Below are 25,230 nucleotides of genomic sequence, written 5' to 3' on the forward strand. Positions count from 1 at the left end.
CTGGGAAGCGCTGAGCAAAGGCGAGTCCCCAGGCAATGCGGCCGATTTGATCGGCACAAGGCATGCAAGCTCCACCCCCCAGTCGTTCTGAGACTCCTTATTGGGTGAGCAACGCAGCCAAGCAACACAGTTGGAGCCTCCCTCCTCCCTGGCCGGCAGGGAGGGAGGGAGGGAGAGGAGCTGCTTCCTTTGAAACCCGGGAAATTTAAGGGACATCATCAATAAGGGACAGCAGCGGGACACAGCACTGGGATAAGGGACTTTCCCCCCAAATAAGGGACGGTTGACCGCTATGGACCAGAGGCAGTCTATCTCAATTTCTTGGTTCTTAGGGAGTTTGGCCACTGGGAGGCCAGACTAGAGGGGGGCTCTTTGGCCTGATATAGCAGCTGGGCTCCTCTTATCTTCTTATCAGGGCACCAGGTTGCCAAAGGCTGCTTGAGTCAAGGTGGGACTACTACCCTCTGGGGCTGATTTCTTTATATATATATATATATATATATATATATATATATATATATATATGCTTTCGTAGATTTTCACGGGTACAGGAATGCAGGTTTTGGTGTCTTCGGGTGTCTTCCCGTGTAAGAGTTGGGGTGTCTAGGCGACGTTTCGACGAGGTCTCACTCGTCATCTTCAGGCTGGTGCTTTCGGCTTCTTGTTACTGGAACAGAGCAGGATCTCAGTGTTTGAGTTCCTATAAATACTGTTGAGGGGGTGTGGTGTATAGCCTCCAACGTTCTGGGCAGAGGGGAAGTTCCCAGGTTAGTGTGCCTTTTCTTCTTTTGTTCCTTAATTACTTGAGGGATATCTTGAGTGATTTCTTGAGTGATATTCTGAGTACCACTTAGGTGGGTCATTAAGTGTGGATTAGTTGCTAAAGCTTTCGTGTCTTGACCTCTTGAGCTTGTGAAGAGTTTTTCTGAGAAGATGGCTGTACTGCACTTAGTTGTGCTCTGGCTTGGCTTCGTGTATAGGGGCGAGCTGTGGTTTTGTGCCCTGTGCCAGCCAGATCTGTGCTGCACCCCCCTGCAATCCCTACACAGATCTGGCTGGCACAGGGCACAAAACCACAGCTCGCCCCTATACACGAAGCCAAGCCAGAGCACAACTAAGTGCAGTACAGCCATCTTCTCAGAAAAACTCTTCACAAGCTCAAGAGGTCAAGACACGAAAGCTTTAGCAACTAATCCACACTTAATGACCCACCTAAGTGGTACTCAGAATATCACTCAAGAAATCACTCAAGATATCCCTCAAGTAATTAAGGAACAAAAGAAGAAAAGGCACACTAACCTGGGAACTTCCCCTCTGCCCAGAACGTTGGAGGCTATACACCACACCCCCTCAACAGTATTTATAGGAACTCAAACACTGAGATCCTGCTCTGTTCCAGTAACAAGAAGCCGAAAGCACCAGCCTGAAGATGACGAGTGAGACCTCGTCGAAACGTCGCCTAGACACCCCAACTCTTACACGGGAAGACACCCGAAGACACCAAAACCTGCATATATATATATATATACACATTATTATTATTATTTAACATATCATTTCCAACAATCATATAACATAACTTCTTATCTTACACAATATTTTAGACTTCCATCAACACCTCTGATGATTTTCCGTTCTTTACCACTTATTCTGCATTTCTTAATTTCTCTTTTACTCTTAATTATCATTAACTAATAATTCTCCTCATAGTCTGTTTTGCAATATTTCAAATAGCCCTCCTTAAAGAACTTCTTGCAGTCCTGCTAGCGTAATCTGTTCATTACAATTGCTTTTCAAATAGTTCATGTATTTAGTCTTCTAAGAATCTCTGGTCCCGCAGCTTTCGAATCCTTCCTGTTAATTTATCCAATTCTGCATAGTCCATCAACCTCATCCGCCATTCTTCTTTTGTCGGTAATTCTTCTTGCTTCCATTTTTCCTCTGGGGCTGATTTCAGGTGTCCTGGGTGCTTCTCCCCATAGATCCTGCAGCCTGCATCAACTGCGCCTGGGCTCTATCCTGCGGCCTCCTGCTAACCTCTCCCTTTCTCTGCCCCCAGGTGAAGGAGCTGGGCATGGCTATCTACAACTGCAGCTGCCTGGCCCAGGACTTGGGGAAGATGTTCGAGGCCTACTGGGCTCTGGGTCTGTCCAATGCCACCATCCCGTCGCCCTGGCCGGCCAATTACTCCACCTCCTATAACAAGGAGGCACCGCTGGAGCTGGAGCTGAACGGCACGGAGGCAGGAGTCTACTTCTCGGTGAGATGGGAGGGCAGGGGCCCCCTCTGCTCAAGACCCCCTGCTCCAGTCTCTGCTGGCATCCTTGGTGCTCAGATGCCGGGGGCCGACTCGGGGGGTTTCCTTTACGATACGATACTATACTATACGATACCTTTATTGTCATTGTCCCATACAGAACAATGAAATTGAAAAATCCACATAAGACATTCAGAAACCCCTAAAAACTCTGAAACCCCATTTTAAAATACAATATACAGTGGTACCCCGCAAGACGAGCGCCTCGGAAGACGAAAAACTCGCTAGACGAAGGAGTTTTTCGTTTTCTTAGCCGCTTCGCAAGACGCATTTCCCTATGGGCTTGCTTCGCAAAATGAAGCTTGCCCCGCAAGTTCCGGGGATAGCGGGGAAGCGCAGCGCGTCTTCCCCGCTGTCCCCGGACCTCTTTTGAAGCAAGGGGCGGCGGGGAGAAGCGATCTCCGGGGACAGAGGGGAAGGCACACGCGCCTTCCCCTCTCTCCCCAGACCCCTTTTGAACCAAGGGGCGGCAATGGGGAGAAGCGATTCTCCCCGCTGCCCCTTCCCTTGCTTTAAAACAGGTCCGGGGACAGAGGGGAAGGCGCGCACGCCTTCCCCTCTGTCCCCGGAGATTGCGGGGCAGGCAACGGGGAGAAGCAATCTTCTCCCTGCCGCCCCTTGCTTTAAAACAGGTCCGGGGACAGGTCTCCATAGGAACGCATTGATTGATTTTCAATGCATTCCTATGGGAAACCGTGCTTCGCAAGACGAAAAACTCGCAAGAAGAAAAAACTTGTGGAACGAATTAATTTCGTCTTGCGAGGCACCACTGTACTCCCATAGAGACTCCTTATACCAGAATTGCATTTGGATAGAAACTTTCTCAGGCGGCCAGTCCTAGTCTTTATAACCCTGTACCTTCTTCCAGAAGGCAGAAGCTGAAAGAGATCATTTCCGGGGTGTGCACTATCTAATAATAATAATAATAATAATTTATTATTTATACCCCGCCCATCTGGCTGGGCTTCCCCAGCCACTCTGGGCGGCTTCCTAAAAAAATTAAAATATTAAAATCCTGCGCTATCTCTGCAGCTTTCTTATGACACCTGGAAGCAGAGATTTGATCCAAGGTGGGAAGAGTGCACCCAATTATTCTCTCTGCAGTCTTTACAACCCTGGACAGCGTTGTTTAGTCCCTGACCGTGCAGCTCCCAAACCAGACCATAAGTTAATACATTCTCCACACTACAGTGGTAAAATGCCATCAACAGGTCCTTTGAGAGCTTGTTTTTCCGGAGGATTCTCAGAAAATATAACCTCTGCTGTGCTCTCTTCATCAGGTCTTTGCTGTTTTCTTCTTTAACTGTTTGGTTCCATAAATTTTTTTTAACTATTATTTCTGAGAAACTGACATATATCAGGTTGCAGTGAAACCTATGGATTCTGCCTCCATTTGCTGGCCATTTGTTCCTTACCCAACAGGAAAGTCACAGGGGTGGCAAGTCCCTATGAAATGTGGCTTTATTTGGCGGTCATAACATTTGGTTTGCGCTCTTTCTGTATCAGGTTTTTGCCGTAGCAAATAATTCAGTCATTGGTCTCTAAAGAACGCACTTTATTTCGCAAGTTAACGGCATTGACCCCTGGTTAGGTTTTTCGGTGCCTTCTTCCCTTTATTTTATATTTCCTCCTGGATTGTTACTTTAACTCATGGGTAGGCAAACTAAGGCCCGGGGGTCGGATCCGGCCCAATCGCCTTCTAAATCCGGTCCATGGATGGTCTGGGAATCAGCGTGTTTTTACATGAGTAGAATGTGTGCTTTTATTTAAAATGCATCTCTGGGTTATTTGTGGGGCCTGCCTGGTGTTTTTACATGAGTAGAATGTGTGCTTTTATTTAAAATGCATCTCTGGGTTATTTGTGGGGCATAGGAATTCGTTCATCCCCCCCCCCTAAAAAAAATATAGTCCAGCCCCCCACAAGGTCTAAGGGACAGTGGACCGGCCCCCTGCTGAAAAAGTTTGCTGACCCCTGCGCAGTGGCGTAGCGTGGGTTGTCAGCACCCGGGGCAAGGCAAGTAATTTGCGCCCCCTAACCCGTGGATTTGCACCCCCTAACCCGTGGATTTGCGCCCCCTAACCCACACCCCCAGATGTTGCGCCCGGTGCGGCCGGCCCCCCCTGCACCCCCCACGCTACGCCACTGCCCCTGCGTTTAACTCCATAGCAAAGTCCTGAAGATTCAATAAAAATTTGAAAACCTCATTCTGAAAAAAAACCCTGCCCAGGCAGCCCAGAATGTCAACCGTGTGCCTGACTTTTGGGTGCCCGTCCTTCTCCTCCTCCTTTCCTGAGTCTCTTTTCCCTCTGCCTGCCTCCAGAGTGCCCCCCCTGCACTGTGCGCCACAGGGCGGACGGAGGACCTCCAGTCCCTCGTGAGCATCATTGATGACGCCGATGAGTTTGTTCACATTGAGGTGATGAGCTACCTGCCCACTATGGAGTTCTCGCACCCTAAGAGGTAAGTGTGCAGCTGATGGGGCAGCTCTTCTCCCTCCCCCCCCCCCCCGGCTGTGGGAAGGATGAGCTTTACAAACCAAGTAGCACCGGCCGGGAAGCCATTGCAGAGGTTCCTGCTGATGCAACAGGGCTTCTCATTCTGCCTGCCTCACCCAAATCCACTTTGGGGAAGAGCCAGAATATGGGGAGGTCATTCCGCCTGGCAAGCAGAGATGAATTGTACAGTTGGGTGGCCAGGTAAAGATAAAGGGACCCCTGCCATTAGGTCCATTCGTGGCCGACTCTGGGGTTGCGGCGCTCATCTCGCTTTACTGGCCGAGGGAGCCAGCGTACAGCTTCCGGGTCATGTGGCCAGCATGACTAAGCCGCTTCTGGCGAACCAGAGCAGCACACGGAAACGCCATTGACCTTCCTGCTGTAGCGGTACCTATTTATCTACTTGCACTTTGACGTGCTTTCGAACTGCTAGGTTGGCAGGAGCAGGGACCGACCAACGGGAGCTCACCCCGTCGCGGTGATTCGAACTGCCGCTGATCGGCAAGTCCTAGGCTCTATGGTTTAACCGACAGCGCCACCCGCGTCCCTTCTGGCACCATAGCACCTCTCAATGTCCATCTTATGCTGTCCCCGTTCGAGGGGCGCTAGACCAGTTGGCAGGCTGCCTCATGTCAGAGGTGGCAGTGCAGGATGTGGCCCCGACACTCTTGCTTCCTTCTTCCCGCTCAGGTTCTGGCCAGTGATTGACGACCACTTGCGGAAGGTAGCTTACGAAAGGAGAGTCCGTGTGCGACTATTGGTCGGATGCTGGAGGCACTCCAAGGCCAATATGTTCCCCTTCCTGCGCTCCCTGGCTGCCATGCACGACGTCCGCACCCACTACAACATGGAAGTGGTAAGGACACCCCCGATGGCTGGGACGGGGCTCCCCAGCCCTGGAAGACTGGGCTCCAGGGCAGTCTTAAGCATATCCGGCACCGTGGTGCAAAGATCTCTCCAGCACCCCCCGTTTCCCAGAGTTGTTGACCTTTTCCCAAGCCTCTGCAGGGATCGCTCTCCTCCTGCGTAGGCTTGGGAAGGAAGCTGCACGCTTGCCAGCCATATAGTTGGCGGGGCGCAGCTTCCATCCCAAGCCTCCGCGGGAGGAGATGGATAGATAAAAACTTTATTCGCACTAGCCCAATGGCCATAGCAACAATAAAACATTACAGTATATGCAGAAAGGGAGATTTGATATAAGAGCACAATTAAAAGTTCTGAATCAGCCGTCAGTTAGTGGCCCTTATTCTGATTGCCCCTGCTACGAACCTAGCAACCTTTGCTGTTATCTGCTCATTTTGATCTGATAGAAGAAAGGACATCGTGGCAGTGCTTGAGCGCCCTGGGATGGTTAGGACGAGTGGGGTGGTGATCTTGTTCCTCAGGTCTTTGTAGAGAGCGCAAGACAGGAGGATGTGTGCCGCTGTTACGGTGCTACCGTCTCCACATGGGCAAAGACGTTTCTCAGACGGGATCTTTTGGAATCAACCCTCAAGTACCGCAGATGGCAAAACATCCAGTCTTGCAAGTGTGAAAGCACGTCTGTATTTTGGAATACAGTAATAAGTTTGTGCAGATATGGGGCCAGAGAATCAAAATGGAGAGTTGGAAAATGAACATACCAAGGGCAGAATTTCCTTATAGTGGCTGGGGTGTTCTGATGCGCGATATCTTTTAGACGTTGCCCAATTAGTCTGTTTGCTTTAGTAGGGCCCATAGTGAGTAGGTGTTGTGGGGATAGGCCACAAGAGTGAAGTTTTTGATAGACGGTTTTAAGGCAGGCACTTTTATGGGAGTCTTGAAGTACTTGGGATAGCAAACCGGGGGGGGGGGGGGTGAGTTTAGGCAGAGCCAGAAGTTAAGAGTTCTTTGCTAAGTCTGTATTTCTAACTGAAGGGAGACTTGCCTCCAGTCTCAATGATGCGTTTGGGACGCATGGCGGTACAGAAAAAAAATCTGCCTTAGAAAATTTAATTGAACAGCTTCCAAAGTGCTAAGGTGGTTACCAGGCCAAATCTGAGCCCCGTATAGTAGCTGTGCTAGGGGTTTAGCTTGGAAGACTTCTAGGGCTGATGGTATATGTTTGCCACTCTTTGTATGGAAAAAGCGAGTCAAAGTCTTGGCACTTTGGGATGCTTTTCTTTTGCACATTTTTGGTGTGCTCCCCATGACCCCGTGGACTGGAAGATAAGGCCCAAATAATTTAAAGTTTTGACCTGTTCGACTGGCTGATTGTCCATATGCCAACTGTGGGGCCTATATTTTCTTGAGAAAACCATAACTTTGGTTTTCTGATGGTTTACGACCAGGTGTTCTCTCTGGCAATACACTGAGAATTCTCTTATGATTCTTTTTAGGCCTATTTTTGTTTGGGATAAGAGGACTGCATCATCAGCATATAATAGTACGGAGATTGGTTTTGAGGCCAGTTTAGGGGCATGGAACTCTGGAGATGTTAGACACTGGACCATGTCGTTTAGGTATAGGTTAAAGAGAGCGATCCTCATAGAGGCTTGGGATCCTCACAGAGGCCATATGGTTGATGGGGCACAGCTGGTGAGCATGCAGGGAAAGGGGAAGCCGCCGGCAAAGCTACGCCGCTCCCCCACTCGCTAGGGCGCCCCTGAGAGGCCAGCGCCCTGGCATGACGCGTCACTAAGCCCAATGGGAAAGACGGCACTGCCAGGCTCCCTGGAGAGCCATTTCCACTTGCCTCCCAGCTGCCTCCTCTGCGTGCCAAGCACCCCCACCTCTTCCACACGCACCCCAGTTTTGTCTTTCTCCCCTTCTCCTCCGCCAGAGGCTCTTTGTGGTCCCAGCCAATGAGTCGCAGGCCAAGATCCCCTACGCCAGAGTCAACCACAGCAAGTTCATGGTGACGGACAAGGTGGCTTATATTGGTGAGTAGTTTGAGGGGCGGGGGCAGTCATAAAGGGGAGGCCAGTTGAGGCAGAAAGCTTTGCCGGGGGCTAAGGTAAAGGTAAAGGGACCCCTGACCATTAGGTCCAGTCGGGACCGACTCTGGGGTTGTGGCACTCATCTCCCTTTATTGGCTGAGGGAGTCGGCGTACAGCTTCCGGGTCATGTGGCCAGCAGGACTAAGCCGCTTCTGGCGAACCAGAGAAGCGCGCGGAAACGCCATTTACCTTCCCGCCGGAGTGGTACCTATTTATCTACTTGCACTTTGATGTGCTTTTGAACTGCTAGGTTGGCAGGAGCAGGGAATGAGCAACGGGCGCTCACCCCGTCGCGGGGATTCAAACCGCTGACCTTCTGATCGGCAAGTCCTAGGCTCTGTGGTTTAACCCACAGCGCCACCCGCATCCATTAGTTGCCGGGGACTAGCAGGGGCGAAAACTGTCCAACAATGGGAGAGGGAGAGAAGCAGCCATAAGGGGGAGAACAGAAGAGACTAAGGGGAGTTCATTAGAGGCCCACGTCATCCAGATGCCTTTCAGGGAAACTCGGAAACAGGATCCGAGCCCAATAGCTCTCTCCCCTCCTGTGGTTTCCAGCGGCTGTTGTTCAGGAGCACTGCTGCCTCCGACCGGCTCTCCACCTCCATGAATTTGTCCCATCCTCTTTTAAAGCCATCCAAGTTGGTGGCCAACTCTGTCTCCTGTGGCAGGGAGTTCCACAGTTTCACTCCGTGCTGCTTGAAGGAGGACTTTTCTGTTATCAGTGCTGAATCTCCTAACCTTCAGCTTCAGGGATTGTGCACAGGTTCTATTGTGAGGAAGAAAAAGCGTCTCTCTCGCCACTTCCTCCCTGCCATGCATATATATTTTTTAATAAACCTTTATCACGTCGCCTCTTCCTCGCCTTTTCAGTAAAACTGAAAAACTCCAAGCGCGACACCCTTTCCTGCTTCACCCCTTCAATCATTAGGGCAGCCCTTTCCTGAATAATAATAATAATAATAATAATAATAATAATAATAATAATTTATTATTTATACCCCGCCCATCTGGCTGGGCTTCCCCAGCCACTCTGGGCGGCTTCCAAAAGAATACTAAAATACTATAATACATCAAACATTAAAAGCTTCCCGAAACAGGGCTGCCTTCAGATGTCTTCTAAAAGCCTGGTAGTTGTTGTTCTCTTTGACATCTGGTGGGAGGGTGTTCCACAGGGAAGGCGCCACTACCGAGCTGTAATATCCATTTTGAGACCAGAACCGTAGATGAGCAGCCGTCAATAAGCTCCTTCTCCACCACGAATTTGCCTAGCCCGCCTGGTCCAGACCCTCTTCTCACGGTGGCGGAACAATTGCTTGTGGGAAACCAGCATGCAGGATTTGAACACAGAGCTCTCCCCCCTCCCTGTGGCTTCCAGCAGCTGGGATTCAGAAGCACGGCTGCCTCCCGCCGCGAACGCCATTGTCATCAAGCTTTGTTGCAGAACGCAGGACTCTTAAGCGTTTATTTCCCCTTCCTTTCCGGCAGGAACATCCAACTGGTCCGGGGACTACTTCCTCCACACGGCGGGGTCCGCCCTGGTGGTGAACCAGAGCCACGTGGGGGCCGGGGAGCAGCCCACGGTGCGCGATCGGCTGCAGGCGGTGTTTGAGCGGGACTGGAACTCCAGATACAGCCAGGAACTGAGCTTGCCGGCCCAGTGGGAGCAGCTCTGCGGCACCTACTAGGCAAAGGGACACCCCCTCTGCCCGTCCCCAGCTGGAGAGGGGCTGCGAGTGCTGGCCCCCTGTTGGGAGGTCGGTGGAGGGACTTCCCCAGAGGCAGGGGGTCTCCCTGGGGAACTTTGCGGGACCCCTGCTCTCCAGCCGAGTGAACCAGGGGGGGTACCCAAGGCCTCCTTGGGGGCAAATGTTTGGGGTAAGAGAAACTCCTGCAAGGGAACAATTCAGCCTGACCGAAGGATTGGGGGTGGGTGGGGGGTTTGCCATGCGCAAACAACCAAGTGACGTGCAAAGGGAGCTTTCGGCGCATGCAAATTGTGGGTAAAAAGTCACTGTTCCGAACTGGGAAGCAAAAGGTTTTTGCGCGGGTGGGAGGATAGATGTAGAGAAGAGGGCGTTTAGCAGTTAGGGGGAAAGGGTTCGTGGGTTTAAGGAGGAGAAAATGGAAAAGGCTTCCTGGCCAAAAATATCCCTCGCGGAGGAAGCAGAAGTGTGGAGAATTGCGAGAGAGGAGATGTTGAAGGCGATGTGCCGCTCAGAAGCTCCCAAGTCGGGTGGGACCTGTCTGAACCTGTGGAGAGCCTCTGCCAGTCCGTGTAGGCTGTGCTAAGCTAGGTGGGCCAAGCAGTCCGACTTGGCGCTCCCTGTTCTGCCTTGTTTCTCTGCCGTAAATGCCTTTCAGAGAGGACCACACACACGAAGCATCTAACCAGCTTCTGTCGCTGCCGAAATTGCCACTGTCCTTCCTTGACCAGTGGCTCTTAGGCACTCAGCACTCAAAGAGTGCTGGCGATGAGAGCCGCAGACTCATAGCGGTGGAAGGGATACCCAAAGGTCCTCTAGTCCAACCCCCTGCTGCAAGACAGGAATCCCAGCGGAAGCATCCCTGGCAGGGATCCATCCAGCCTCTGCTTAGAAACCTCCGAGGGAGGAGATTCTACCCCCTTCCGGGGGAGACCGCTCCACTGCCACACAACTCTTTCCGTCAGAAAGTTCCTCCTGGTGTTAAGGCAGAATAATAATAATAATAATACAGTGGTGCCCCGCAAGACGAATGCCTCGCAAGACGAAAAACTCGCTAGACGAAAGGGTTTTGCGGTTTTTGAGCTGCTTCGCAAGACGAATTTCCCTGCATTTTTTGCAAGTTTGTTTCCTTTTTCTTAACACCGTTAATACAGTTGCGACTTGACTTCGAGGAGCAACTCATAGAACGCGGTGTGGTAGCCTTTTTGGAGGTTTTTGGCGATTTTTGAAGCTTTTCCAAAACTTTTCCGACACCGTGCTTCGCAAGACGAAAAATTCGCTAGACGAAAAAACTCGCGGAACGAATTAATTTCGCCTTGCGAGGCACCACTGTAATAAAATTTTATTTATATCTCGCCCTCCCCAGCCAAAGCCGGGCTCAGAGCGGCTAACAACAGTAAAAATAGCACAATTTACATAAAATCACAGTCAATTAATTGAAATACATTCTAAAATCAGTTCAGAATCAAATTAAGGGCAACCATTGGGCTAGAGTTCTATGAGGATTACAGAAGGAGAGAGGGGGTCAGACTGTGCCTTGGCCAAAGGCCTTGTGGAACAGCTCCGTCTTGAAGGCCCTGCGGAAAGATGTCAAGTCCCGCAGGGCCCTAGTCTCTTTTGACAGAGCATTCCACCAGATCGGGGCCACCGCCGAAAAAGCCCTGGCTCTGGTCGAGGCCAGCCTAACCTCCCTGTGGCTCAGGACCTCCAATATGTTTTTGTTTGAAGACCGTAAGGTCCTCCGTGGGACATACCAGGAGAGGCGGGCCCGTAGGTACGAGGGTCCTAGGCCATATAGGGCTTTAAAGGTTAAAACCAGCACCTTAAACCTGATCCTGTACTCCACCAGTAGCCAGTGCAGCTGGTATAGCACCAAGTGAATGTGATCCCACGGCGAGGACCCTGTAAGGAGTCTCGCCGTGGCATTCTGTACCCGCTGGAGTTTCTGGGTCAATCTCCCTTCTTGTAACTTGAAGCTATGAGTTCGAGTTCTACCCTCCAGGAAAAAACGGCCTGCTGCATCTCCTATGGCAGCCCACTTTAATCCATCAGGGTCAGCAAAGAGCAGTAAGGAATAGCAGCTACCTCTGTCCTCTTGAACAGTGGGTCAAGTGCCAAATGCTGAGATAGGTCATAATCCAGGCTAGGAGCATTGGCAGTTTATAGGGAGAACCTTCCAGGCCCACAGATTCTGGTAGGGATGGACTCATACCATTTTCTCCCAGGTCAAACATTTATTGCCATCAACAAGAAGTGGGGAGTTCTAGAACTGTAGAATTAGAAGGGACCCCTCTAGTCCAACCCCAGAGTCCCTGAGCCCTCTGGGTGTGATTTCAAGGGCATTATTCTCCCACGGTCTCCGTAGAGGGATCCATCCTGCAAGGGGTCTTGCTATGCGGTTTAGGGACTGTCCGCCGGGCAATGGGGTGGTAGTCTGGATTTCTGCTGTCTTCAGCACAGACCTTTGGTCAATTAAAGGATAATTTTCCAATTTGCTGTGGTCTCGTGATTGCTGTGTGACTGGCTGGAAGGCAGAGGGCACACACAATGCTGCCGCCGTTGTGCTCATGAAGAAGAAGAATATCTTTTGCATGATCTGCTGCAAATGCTGCCTGCGGTAGTAATTTCCCCTATTCAATGGTACCTCGGGTTAAGTACTTAATTTGTTCTGGAGGTCCATTCTTAACCTGAAACTGTTCTTAACCTGAAGCACCACTTTAGCTAATGGGGCCTCCTGCTGCCACCGCGCCACCGGAGCATGATTTCTGTTCTCATCCTGAAGCAAAGTTCTTAACCTGAGGTAATATTTCTGGGTTAGCGGAGTCTGTAACCTGAAGCGTCTGTAACCTGAAGCATCTGTAACCCGAGGTACCACTGTACTGTATCACATGGCCAGGGGGAGTTGAGAGAGGTGCTCTCTTCACCTCAACGCAATGCACTCCCACCCCTGTTGCATAATAATAATAATAATAATAATAATAATAATAATAATAATAATTTATTATTATTTATATCCCGCCCATCTGGCTGGGCCTCCCCAGCCACTCTGGGCGGCTTCCAACAAAACATTAAAATACAGTGGTCTGTTAAACATTAAAAGCTTCCCTAAACAGGGCTGCCTTCAGATGTCGTGTAAAAGTCTGGTAGTTGTTCTTCTCTTTGACATCTGGTGGGAGGGTGTTCCACAGGGTGGGTGCCACCACCGAGAAGGCTCTCTGCCTGGTTGCCTGTAACTTAGCTTCTCACAGGGAGGGAACTGCCAGAAGGCCCTTGGAGCTGGACCTCAGTGTCCGGGCAGAACGATGGGGGTGGAGACGCTCCTTCAGATATACTGGGCTAAGGCCGTTTAGGGCTTTAAAGGTTAGCACCAACACTTTGAATTGTGCTTGGAAATGTATTAGGATGGGAAACGTATTAGATTAGGATGGGGGGGGGGCTTTAGCTGGTGGTGTACAGTAGTGGTCTGGGGGTCGGATCCTCCTCCTGGAGCCTCCAGCGCCCTAAATTGGAGCCACCGGGTGCTGCAGAGCAAAACTTTGAGGAGGCTCGCTGAAAAGGCAAGGGAAGGGGGTGCAAGTCCTGTTCTCTACAAAATGGAACTTCACGCTGAAAGCACGCCTTAAGTCGCTCATCAAATCACAGACTCGGAAGGGGTTCCCGGGGGTCATCTAGTCCAACCCCCTGGCGGTGCTGACATCGGAGTGCTTCAAAATCGGCGGATCCAACAGGAAAGCAACACCTGGAGATCTGCACCCGTTGTTGCAGCGCGTGCCTCGTGATCGCTATTGCGTCATCATAGGATTATTGCCCAACCTTAGAAAGGGCGAGAGGGGGGTTTCTGGAGGGCTGGACCAGGACCTGGCAGACGAAGGTTCGAATCCCGGGTGTGACTCTGGCGGCCAATGACTGCCTTCTCTCGGGCTGACCTACCTTGCAGGGTTGCTGTTGTGGGAGGGAAGGGTTGCGCGAGGAGGAGGAGGACTCAGATACGCGAAGCCGCCCAGAAGCGGCAACCGTAATAATAATAATAATAATAATAATAATAATAATAATAATAATAATAATAATAATAATTTATTCATACCCCGCCCATCTGGCTGGGTTCCCCCAGCCACTCTGGGTGGCTTCCAACAAAACACTAAAATACAATAACCTATTAAACATTAAAACATTCAAAGCTTCCCTAAACAGAAGCAAGCCGCGCTTCCCTCCGGCCGCCAGGGGCCGCTGGCGAGCCCCTTCGAGCCCCTCTAGGAGAGGCGGGCGGGCGAGGCTTCCGGTCTCTGTGGCCTCCCGGGCCGGAAGTGAGCACGAGGAGGGCGGGAGGGAAAGAGACCTCCTCCGCCGGTCGCCCGGGAGCCGAGAGGAGCCTCCGAGGCCGGTGAGGGAGGGGAAGGAGAGGGAGGGAGGGACCCCCCCACTCACGACCCCCCCACGGAGGGCCGCGAGGTCCGGAGACTTCCCCCCCCCCACTCCCCGAGAGTGAAGCTGCGCCCGTTGGAGTTCTCCCCGTCCCGTGAGTGGGGGGGGGCAGAGAGGGGCCTGGGGGAGGCCTCCCCCCCCGACCCTCAAGAAGCGCAGTCCGGCCGAGGAGCCAGAAAGGGGGCGTCTTCCATGGGGGGGGGAGGAGAAGGAAGAATCATCTCCCCCCCCCCGCTGTCTTGAAAGGGCCCTCGAGGAGACCCCAGTGGGGCGGGGGGCTCCCCTCTCAAACTGCCTCTTTCCCCGGCCCCTGACTCTCCTGCGCCCCCGTCTCCAGCCCCCTTCGACTCCCTGCGGCTGAGGTCCCTTCTCCCAAAGGCCCAATGAGATATTTGTTTAGGGAACTTTTTGAATGCTTGACTTTGTATTGTGCTTTTAATTTTCTGTTGGGAGCTGCCCAGAGTGGCTGGGGAAACCCAGCCAGATGGGCGGGGTATAAATGAAATTGTTATTATTATTATTTGAGGGGGCTGCCCCACCCCAGTTGATGGGCATCGCCATTCAAATACAGTGGTACCTCGGGTTAAGTACTTAATTCGTTCCGGAGGTCCATTCTTAACCTGAAACTGTTCTTAACCTGAAGCACCACTTTAGCTAATGGGGCCTGCCGGTGCGCCGCCGGAGCACGATTTCTGTTCTCAGAAGCAAAGTTCTTAACCCGAGGTACTATTTCTGGGTTAGCGGAGTGTGTAACCTGAAGCGTATGTAACCCGAGGTACCACTTTAGTATGGGTGAGCCTCGCCATGCCATCAGTTGTGCAGGGAGGGGCAGACCTTTCCCTCCCCCAATATTTTCTTCACGTTGGCACCCCTGGCAGCAGGGCACCGGTGTGGGTCAAAGTCGGCTGTCCTGGGTGTGTGTTGCTGCTGCCTATTCTGGCTCCCTGAGTCCTGCCCTTGGAATGCCGCTGGGCGGCCTCAGCAGCTTAACTTGGGGTGTTGCCTTCCCTGCAGGTCTCCTCCGGCTGACCGGGCGTCACGGCCCTTGGCTTGGCACCATGGTGTCTGTCATGATGGGTAAGTTGGCCTGACATCCCCCCTCCCCTTTAACCCCGGTATGTCTTTGGAAGGGAGCCAGAGCAAAGCTAAACTCAAGAGGGGCTTGAGGGAGGGAAGGGGTAGCGGCAGAAGCAGGGCAGCCAAATCCAAGAGCCTCTCCCTTTGTTCTGTGCAAGGCGCCTGGCTGAACCCCAGATGGGAGGCAGCAGCTGCAAATGTGGAGAATGCAAGTCTGAGGCCAGCTGGGAAGAGGCGCTGGAGTGACGGCTTGGGGGGGTGAAACAGAGACCAGGGAGATAAGCACACAAGAATAGCCTGATGTATCAGCTGCTCTTTGGTCCAGCGCCCTGTTTTCACAGCGGCCGGCCAGATGCCCATTCTGGGAATCCTACAAGCAGGATCCACGCACAAGAGCACTTTCTCCCCTCCTGTCGCTTCGCTCAGGTGCTGGTAGCTTCTGACATAATCTCCTCTGTCTTTCAGCAACGCCAGAGTGGATTCAGTTCTTCAAAGAAGCTGGGATCCCCCCGGGGCCTGCTGTCAACTACGCTGTCATGTTTGTGGATAATAGGTGAGGCTGTTGAGAGATGGAGCCTCTGTGGAACATCTCACTGTTCTGTTTCCTGTGCTTCTGCTGCAGTCTGGGAGAGTGGGACTTCAGGAGCTCACGTGCAAGGGAATCTGTGATCCCTAGAAAGTGTCTCACCGATCCCACTGTAGGGGAGACCTGCCAGCCCTGCTTTCCATACAATGTGGGGTGGGAGGTGGGGATCTGTGCTCAGTGGCAGATGCTAAAGCCACCGGCTGCTTTTTTTAAACCTCCCAGGAGACGTGGTCCAAACAAAGGAGTTACAAGGCTGAAAGGATCCCTTGCGTGGAGTTTGTAGGAGTGTGGTTTAGGTCAGGAACATTGCATTGGCCTGACGTATTGGCTTGTTTAAATCTTAAAATACCAAATGGCATGGATTATGTGGCCCAAGATTATTTTTCAAATGTTTACCTCTCTGAGAAAAACAAAACAATATATCCTTTGTTTCTTGGAACAAAGGCCAAGTATTTTTTAATTCCACTTGTAGTACCACACCCTACAGAATACCACAGGGCAGTGACCCTCATATGGGCTTTCCCTCCTATTGCCCTATGTTACGGAATGCGGAATTCTGTCTCCCATATGTGAAGCAGCAACATTAGTTCCTTCAGGCTTTCCCCCTCAGATTTCCCTTACGATTGGACCCTGCTTTCATTTGTTTAAATTTCCCGAATTTTATAAATCTATGTATGGGTGAGTGGCATTGGAGCAAATGGATATCTGAAATGTCATTATTTCTGAAGCCTTGTGAAAAAAGGCAGATGACCAGTTCCCCATTGCAGTGGGGAGTTTTTCTGCCCATTCCTTCCAGTGGCGGCTGGAGGAGTTTCCTTGTGCCAGGCTGTTGCACACCCTGTTCGCAGAGTGCTTGTAGATTGCACAGTTGGGGTATGGCACGTGACTCACCACCACAGACCTTGTCCCCTGCAGGATCCAGAAGAACATGCTGATGGACCTCAACAAGGAGATCATGAACGAGCTGGGCATCACCATCGTCGGAGATATCATTGCCATCCTCAAACATGCCAAAGTCGTGTACAGGCAGGTGGGTTCTCCCAGGAAGCGGCTAACAGTTTCTCCCACATACTTTGCATTAAATGGCTGTGGTGTTGTCTTCTAGCTGGCTGGTAACCCTCTGGCATTCTGGGTGGGATCTTTGGATCTACAATAGTGTTTGGAATTCGCCAGGTGCCAGGCACATTTTGCACCTGGCTATTGGCCACTTGCACCCAAGTGAAGATACCCGGGCGCCAGGATGGTGCCTGGTGTCTCCGCCACCCGGCGGTGCATGCCTGGGGCTCCTGGGGTCTGGACTGTTTTCACACACTAGCACAGGGGTTGGCAAAGTTTATGTGGCTTGGGCCGGTTCACGGTCCCGCAGACACTGCGGTGAGCCGGAGTGTGTGTGCATGCATGCATGTGCAAACGCTGTTTCCGGTGTGGAGGAGACGTGCGCAGCTTCCCATTGGCTGCAGGAGCTTCCTACATCCAATGGGAAAACGGCCAGTGTTGCGGAAGGCGGTCCCTGCTCTGATCCACGCTGCTTTAGCGCGGTGCCCGGGAGCTGACTGAGCAGGCAGCGGGGGCCCATGGGCCGGTTAAACGACCCCCATGGGCCGCTTGTGGCCCATGGGCCTTAGGTTGCTGACCCCTGCACTAGCAGCACATCCTGTAAAATTCTATCCATTATATTTTATTTGCACAATCTAAACGAATTTTGGAAACCAAAAAGTCGTACGGAAAAATACGACTTTTGAGCCACCTGGCCCCAAAATGGCAACTAGGCATTCGGTACCCGGCTTGTGTATGTGAGTTTTTAACGTTGGTCTACAAGGTTTTTTTGGTGGAATGGGATCCAGTAGTAAAACTTCAACCTAGAAGCTTTGGTTGCAAGCTAGGGGGCTGTCATGAGCAGCCAGCAATTGTGTGGGATAGCCCAGGCGTCAGCAACCTTTTCCAGCTGTGGGCCGGTTCACCGTCCCTCAGACCATGTGGTGGGCCGGACTATATTTTTTTTGGGGGGGGGGAATGAACAAATTCCTATGCCCCGCAAATAACCCAGAGATGCATTTTAAATAAAAGCACACATTCTATTCATGTAAAAAGACGTTGATTCCCAGACCGTCCGTGGGCCGGATTGAGAAGGCGATCCAGCCCCCGGGCCTTAGTTTGCCTACCGCTGCGATAGCCTTTGCCTAGTGCAGGGGAGAACCCTAGAATTGTAGAGTTGGAAGGGACCCCGAGGGTCATCCAGTCCAACCCCTTGCAGTGCAGGGATCACAACTCTAGTATCCCTGACAGGTGGACATCGTTGCACTGTCAAACGGCTCTTGCCATCAGGGGATGTGCAAGGATTTCAGTCCTCTTTGCTAATACCTCTCGGAAAGTGAAGCAAAGGACCTGAGCTGCCCAGTGGAGCATTCAGAGAATGAGAAAAGTCCTGCTTAAGGGCCTGGAAGCCCCATAATGCCCTGCAAGACTCCCAGGCCAGATCTGTAGGTGAAGACCTGCAGCACTCCACTCCTCTCCTTTTTATCTCCTGGTGTGATACATATCTCAGCCCTGGATAGCTTTCCTCTTCCTGCTACCTTCCTGCAAAGGGGGGCACGCCTGAACCTGGTTCATTTGTGGGGAGACCATGCCTTTGCTAGGGGAACCATCTCCACCTGCCCCTCACTATTGCATTGTGGTGTTCCCTCTGTCCCTAGGAAATGTGCAAGGCTGCTACAGAATCGGTGGCTTCCAGCCAACCCACCCTGCAGTCTGAACTCCGTCGGAATGCCAACAGCGGTGAGTAACACAAGTGGCTGGCTGCAGATGGAGGAGGCGGCCAGTCTCTCCATCTCTCCGCTCTCGGTCTCTGTCTGTCCCTCCCTCCTCCCTCTCCCTGCCAAGGCCCCTGCTCTTCTCACTGCATGAAGTTGGCTGCTCCTTTCTGACCACCCCAGGATGCTAATAATGTCTCTTCATATCAAGCAACATCAGCCCCACTGCTCTGTGCAGTGTAGTTCTCCTGGACCTTTCAGTTTCTTCATTGGGTCTTTTGGGTGATGTTGCTCAGACAGGGCAGGTCCTTCCTTGGATGCCCCTTCCTCCATTCTGTGTGGCTGTGTATTTTGATCATGGCTGTAGCTGGAAGAAGCTCACTGGCTACCCGGGATCAGACCTTTTGGAGTCAGTGTGGTGTAGTGGTTAAGAGCGGTAGTCTCGTAATCTGGGGAACCGGGTTCGCTTCCCCGCTCCTCCACATGCAGCTGCTGGGTGACCTTGGGCCAGTCACACTTCTCTGAAGTCTCTCAGCCCCACTCACCTCACAGTGTTTGTTGTGGGGGAGGAAGGGAAAGGAGATTGTGAGCCGCTTTGAGACTCCTTCGGGTAGTGATAAAGCGGGATATCAAATCCAAACTACTACTACTCCTCCTCCTCCTCCTCCTCTTCTTCTTCTTCTTCTTCTTCTTCTTCTTCTTCTTCTTCTTCTTCTTCTTCTGAGCTATGAAGCTTCTCCTCCCCTTACAGCCAAGCTGTTGTCCTTTCATGTCTAATAAAAACATTTTTGTTCTTTCGCATATTTTCAAACAGTTCTTAGCTCTTGCCGCTGTTGCAAGTCCTGTTTTCAATTACGTGTTGCTGGTTGCTTTAAATATATGTGCATTATGGAAAGGCATGATAATTTTAAAATAAATAAAAATAACAAATTAAACTAAAATTAAAAAATTAGATACCCCCTGCCTTCCCCACCCTCATGTGCCGCTCTGCATCTGCTTCACTGCCTCCTGCTTGCAGTTGAACTGCTCCAGCTGACGTCCTGGCTGCCCTGCAGTGACATCCCATAATACGTCTGGCTGTGGGCATGGGTCTCACTTTGCAGGAAAAACTCAGGCAATGGGAGAGGATTCCATCGCCACCTCTTCCAGGCTAAGCAGTTCCATGGAGGAGAAAGCCTTATCTGAGAGCTCCCCAAATCCTATTGCAGGGTGTATCTTTTAAACCACCCCTCTGGCATTCCTGCTATTATTGGGCTCTCATTTGCCCCGTCAACATGGGCACTGGGCAAAAAAACTTACATATGGTGTTGGCGAGGCAGAAACAGTGGCCAGTTTTAAACCCCTCCTAAAGACATGTCTATTTAAGCAGCCATTCCCGAGCTTATAAGTTCCATCACACAGCTTCACTGTTTCATTATTTATTGATATTTATCTGAATGTTTTGTTGAAGTCTTCTCTGCTTTTACTGATGTGCTTCTTTGTGTTTTTGGTTTTAAATCTTGTATATTCCCCTTTTTTATAACTATCTTTCTGTGTTATACATAAAACCACTGAAGGATTTTGGCACATAAAGTGGTGTGTAACTTTGATTCACATAAAGTGGTGTGTAACTTTGATGTTCCTGCAGCTGCCACCCGGATGATCGCAAACAGCTTGAGCCGAGACTCCCCACCTTCCACCCCGGTCCGAAGACCCGACACCAGCACCTCCAAAATCTCCATCACGGTTTCCAATAAAATGGCAGCAAAGAATGCCAAAGCAGGTAGGTTTTTTGGAATCTGCAAAATTGAAGCCTTTGGGGAAATGTGGAGAAAAATCTGTTTCAAAATCCTTCCAGCCCTAGTTCTGCCAGGCATGGCTCTCTGCTCTCCACTAGTGGCCAGATTTTCCCCATGGGTATTGCTGTTGGCTCTGAATGCCCATCCTTGAGCTGCCCAGCCAGAGGCCTCTGGACTCAAGGCAGGCGTGAGCTGGCCTTTCTCCCATCCTCTTCCTGCTGCCACAGCTCTCTGCAGTCCGGAGGCCGAGAACTCCACGCTCCCAGTGAAGCGCCGCCGCGTCACGGCAGAGATGGAAGGGAAGTACATTGTCCACATGCCCAAGGGAACCACCCCCAGGACCAAGAAGATCCTGGAGCAGCAGCAGCAGGCAGCCAAAGGTACCGGGGCCACTTCCCCCGGGGAGCGGGGCTGAAGGCCGGCCAGCTTCCTTTAAAGCTGGGAAATGGGGGCAGGTCCGTGGCCACGTTAACTCATCCGGAGGAGTACTGTTAATTTTCCACTGCAGTGCAAAGGCCCAGCTGGCCTCCACTGCGAGACTGGTGTTGAGTGTCACTGCTCCCATGCCGTGGAACACGCTTCTGGCAGAGATGGGGCAGGCACCCTCGCTTTGAACTTTCTGGAATCTCTTGTAGGCTTCTTTTTATAATGGCCAGCCGGCTTTTGCAGTTGCTGAACATTTCCTTGAATGGCCAGCCATTCACTTTAAGGGATGGCTCTGTTCAGCTTTCAAAGGGTTCTTGTTGTTACTGTACCTTGTGGCCCTGACATTTTGCAAGAGGACAGTATATCGGTACTTAGCTGAATGAAATCAAACCCTGCACTTAAAGAGCAAATTCAGAACCAAGGAAAATTTATGTGCTGAGTTAAAGCACAGCCCAAATAAAAGAGGTAAACAAGCAGGTTCAGCCAGCAGCCAAAATTCATTTTGCTCTCCCAGCTGCCAGCCTGCTGCTGCTACTGCTGCCCAGCCGGCCCTTGTTTTTCTCCTGGCTCTTCCTAATTTTGTTTTTAATTGTGACACTTTGCAAAGTCCAGCTTCCTTGTTCCACATGACTGACGTGCTCTGGCCCGAACTAAGACCCCATCACAGACACAGGTGCAGCCGCTTGCAAGATTGCCGCTTGGCAAAGGTTTTGCAGTCTTGGGGTGGGGGGGAACGCAGGCCTCCGGGGTGCAAAATTGTTTCTTATGCACTATGGGCAGTGTTGCCTAACCTGCAGGGGCAAGGACCTCTGGTATGGTGTGGCTTCCAGAGATTGATGCCATCAGGCTGGGGAAAGGAGCATTTGGAAATAGTTTGGGTGCTGCACAGCAGCATTAAAAATACATTATTTAATCTTGTTTGCTGCTTCAAAAGCTTTTTTGGGTGAAACACATACCTATAAGCACGCTATGAAATAATCATTTGGCCCCTGTTGCTCCTTTAAAAAGCCCTTCTCTCGTTTTAACTCTGCATGGCTTCTTTCCACTGCTACCTTGTTATTGACAGGGCTACAGAGAACCTCCGTGTTTGACCGGCTGGGCGCAGAGACCAGCGTGGACACAACCACAGGAAGCAAGGTGAGAGCAAAAGGGTGGGACCTGCTTGCACGGGGGACTCTTCTTTTGAACCTTCCCCCGCTCCCCTTGCCTCAGGTCCCACAAAGGGGGGCCGGTTGACAAGGCAGAGATTAAACATGTGTGGTTGGGGGAGTAGAGGTGGACTTCCACTTTCTGGCCCAGCCAAGGCGTTCAGGGTGGCGCTAAAGCTCTTCTGACGTGGGAGGTGGCACTTTGGCCAGGCAGCGCTGTTGCCACGACCCACTAAGGGAGATAATCACAATGAAATTGGAAAAGTAACAATTGCACATCTATTCAAATTCCATCTGAAACTGTATAGTTGAATTAATTCAAAACAAAATGGATGAGGTGGATGAGGATACCAGCTTTTCAAAGTCTGGTAGTCATTTAGCACGTTTAGTAACTGCTTCAGCTGTTGAGTAATTTCCTCCTGTGATGGACGGCCTTGACAAAGTGATGCCAGTTTCCCAGGGTCTGGTTTAAAGCCACTTAGCAGGAGTCTTGGATGCGGGTGGCGCTGTGAGTTAAACCACAGAGCCTAGGGCTTGCCGATCAGAAGGTCAGTGGTTCGAATCTCTGTGAGGGGGTGAGCTCCTGTTGCTCGGTCCCTGCTTCTGCCAACCTAGCAGTTCAAAAGCACGTCAAAGTGCAAGTAGATAAATAGGTACTACTCTGGTGAGAAGGTAAATGGCGTTTCCGTGCGCTGCTCTGGTTCGCCACAAGCACTTAGTCATGCTGGCCACATGACCTGGAAGCTGTACGCCGGCTCCCTCGGCCAATAAAGCAAGATGAGCGCCGCAACCCCAGAGTCGGCCACGACTGGACCTAATGGTCATGGGTCCCTTTACCTTTAGCAGGAGTCTTAAATCACTGCCTCTAGAGCTCCTCTGCCCCACCATGCCTCTTAGTGCCCCCCCCCCGGATAATTCCACCAGCCCCCAGTGGGTGCACTGCCCATCTTGGGAGCCATTTGCAGCCCTTTTGCAGAGCCTAGCAAAGGCCCTGAGGGTGAGGCCCCCAGCCGCTCTGCCGTGCTTGCCACCCCCACCCTCACTGAGCCGCTCTGGTGTCTTCGCAGCCCACGGGAGTCTTCAGCCGCCTGGGGGACATGCAGGAGGCCGAGGAGGACAAAGCAGTGGAGAGCGACGATGACAGCTCCGTCTTGCAGTACGCTGGGGTGCTGAAGAAATTCTTCAAGCCCCCCAGGCCCAAGGAGAGCGCCAAGGCCGCCGGGGCGACGGTCAAAGCCAAAGCCACCAGCTCCGAGCCCCAGCCGAAGGCCAAAGCCACCCCTGCCCTCCAGCGGCTCGGGAGCAAGAGCCTGGCGGAAAAGAAGGAGAAGAAGGCCGAGCCGCCCCCACTGCAAGGCGGCATGGCCAAGAGACTGGGCAAGCGCCCTCTCCCTGCCGAGGCCCAGGACAGCCAGGTCACCAGCTCCAGGAGCAAGCCGGAGTCCGAGTTCCGAGTCACCATCAAGAGAACTTTGGGCAGCGCGAAGGTAAGCAGCACCACGGAGGGCCCCAGCGCCCAGATGGACAACACGGGCACCGTCAGCGTCTTTAAGCGGTTGGGCAGGAAGGCGGTGTGAGCTGGGCCCCCCACCTACCCCGGCACGCCCTTCGCCTGCATGCGTGTGGGAGACCCTCTTTGGACAGCTTGAAGTCGGCGCCCCCTCTTTCCCGTCTGCAACACAAACGGGCTCTTGCGCGGCCTCCGGGCGGAGGACGGCTTCTGTGAAGCTTGGCGTCGGTTCTTCCAGCTGTTTCCACAGGTCTGTGGGGCAGGAGCGGAACTGGGGGGGTCTTGCGTGGCTGCATGGCCCACCTCAAGACAGCGGCTTGCCAGTGCTGGAGGCGGCACCCACCCACCCAACGGAGCAATGCTGGGGTCGGGGTGAGGGCTCCCAGCGGGCGCGAGAGGTCATGTTGCACTGAACCCTCCTTTCTCTGTCTCTGTTATTTCCCCTCTGCAGGTCCTTGCTCTCTCCTAGGAAGTAGGTGCCTTGAAGGCCCTGTAAAAGAGCTTGCAAGATTCAGTAGATCCTACCCCCACCCCCACTTTCTTTTCTGTCTTTCCCAAGCGTTTACCTGCCGCTTTTCTGCAGCCTAGGAACGGCAACTGAACAACTGACCAGAAATTTCCTCTTGCTGGACACTGGGATCACGCAGTCAGCCAGCGGGGTCCCAGTGCTGAGTTTTGCCTCCTGCCAGGAGGAGGAGGAAAATTCTGGCCGGCTCCTCTTTGGGTTCCATCTCTCCTCTGAGCAGGAGAGGAATTTCTCCTGGCCTGGCTGTGGCATGCGAGACGAGGTTCTTGTGGGGGCAGGAGATGGTTTCATGTGTCAAGAGTCCCAAACTGGGCTGGCTCTCCTGCCCAAGCCTCCTGGGAAGGGAGAAGAGTCTCCTTCCCAGAGTCAGAGTTTCAGGCCTTCATTGAGCCAAACCCTGGCTAAATCTGAAGTCAGACTCTGGTGAGAATTGCAGTGGGCTTGGTTTTTCCATGCTCTTCTTCTCCATCAACCCCGATGGGCACACGCATTGCTGTTTTGAGAAGCTGGGGTGGTGTAGGATGGAAGGCCAGCACCCAGGGCAGCCATATGCCGCCTCACCTGCCCTGCAGCTTCCTTGTGAGCCTGGTTCCCCCTTTCAGAGGCACCTGCAGCAGGAGGGGCACTAATACCAGGCCTGCTTTGCGCAGAGAGATGGTGGTATGCAAGCCGCCTGCCACCTCTCTCTCCTCTGGGCTCCTGCTGCTCTTGGTCTCCGCTAGAGCCCCACGCCTGAGTTTCACAGGATGCTGCCCATGCCAGCTGGCCTCCGCACAATATATATATTTGGAAAATGAAAACAGGCCATTGCGATGCAGTACGCCCGAGAGTCTTGGGCAATGGCAGTAGAGACGGAAATGCTTGAGGGGCCCTCCTGGACGGAGGGCGACTTGCAAGGTAGCCCAGGCCATTCTTGCACTTGACCGAAAACTCTGTATCCCAGCATGCACTGCCAGTTGGAGTATCCCTTGTGTTGGCTTCTGATTGGCACGGAAGCCAGAGACGCGTCCTGTGCTCTGAGGTGCCTTTGTGTCCCCAGCTGCCCTTGGGATAATTATGTGACCTGCACGATTTAGGGGATGTGGTGCTCCCCCCCACACCTGTTATCAGTTAAGGCTGCAGCTGTGTGGGATTTCTAATGGTTTAAATGAATTTTTATTGATTAAATTAGGGAGGGGGGGAGCTAGAAGAGCTGTGGTGTAATGGTTGATAGTTTTGTTTTTTTTCTAAAAAAGACTTTTTTTGTAAACATGAGTTGATGTGCAATTTGGATGTATCCTTGCATTCGGCTGTCAGTTGCCCAAAAGTGCAGGGGGGAGGGCGGCAAGGTTCTCAGTGCTGCTGTCAGAGCCTGCCAGGTGTCTTCCTGCACTCCCCACACCCCGCCGCCCAGGTAGGGGAATAAAGGAATGTTCTCTTGCAATAAAATGAGTCTCCTCTTTGGGAAGCCCCCTCACAAAGGGGACACGTAGAGACACATAAGAAGAGCCTGTGGCATCAGCCCACAGGGGCAAATCTCATCTAGCATCCA

General features: G+C 52.1%; 2 protein-coding genes across 5 annotated transcripts in view; both read left to right on the forward strand.

Moving 5' to 3' along the window:
* Window positions 1-10,468, forward strand: part of PLD3 (phospholipase D family member 3) — a 32,076-nt gene extending 21,608 nt beyond the window's left edge. Inside the window, 5 exon segments of the mRNA XM_083516185.1 lie at window positions 2,060-2,260; window positions 4,639-4,778; window positions 5,504-5,669; window positions 7,614-7,713; window positions 9,259-10,468. Of these exon segments, the coding sequence (XP_083372311.1) occupies window positions 2,060-2,260; window positions 4,639-4,778; window positions 5,504-5,669; window positions 7,614-7,713; window positions 9,259-9,458 (807 nt within the window). The 3' untranslated portion in view covers window positions 9,459-10,468.
* A 3,283-nt stretch (window positions 10,469-13,751) lies between these two features.
* Window positions 13,752-25,127, forward strand: LOC310712868 (uncharacterized protein C19orf47). Of its 4 annotated transcripts, XM_083516292.1 has the most exons (10): window positions 13,752-13,857; window positions 14,913-14,975; window positions 15,441-15,528; window positions 16,477-16,591; window positions 18,255-18,336; window positions 19,939-20,073; window positions 20,317-20,469; window positions 21,582-21,652; window positions 22,731-23,150; window positions 23,625-25,127. In XM_083516292.1, exons 2-10 carry the CDS (start codon window positions 14,957-14,959, stop codon window positions 23,640-23,642), a joined length of 1,101 nt encoding a protein of 366 aa, XP_083372418.1. In that variant the 5' UTR covers window positions 13,752-13,857; window positions 14,913-14,956; the 3' UTR covers window positions 23,643-25,127. The 4 variants fall into 4 exon arrangements, with proteins under 4 accessions (XP_083372418.1, XP_083372417.1, XP_083372420.1 ...); XM_083516291.1 differs by having other exon boundaries at window positions 22,731-25,127; XM_083516294.1 differs by lacking the exon at window positions 20,317-20,469.
* The last annotated feature ends 103 nt before the right edge of the window (window positions 25,128-25,230 follow it).

Source organism: Podarcis liolepis (genome assembly GCF_965112155.1).
Source record: "Podarcis liolepis genome assembly, chromosome: 7".
Lineage (NCBI taxonomy): Eukaryota > Metazoa > Chordata > Lepidosauria > Squamata > Lacertidae > Podarcis > Podarcis liolepis.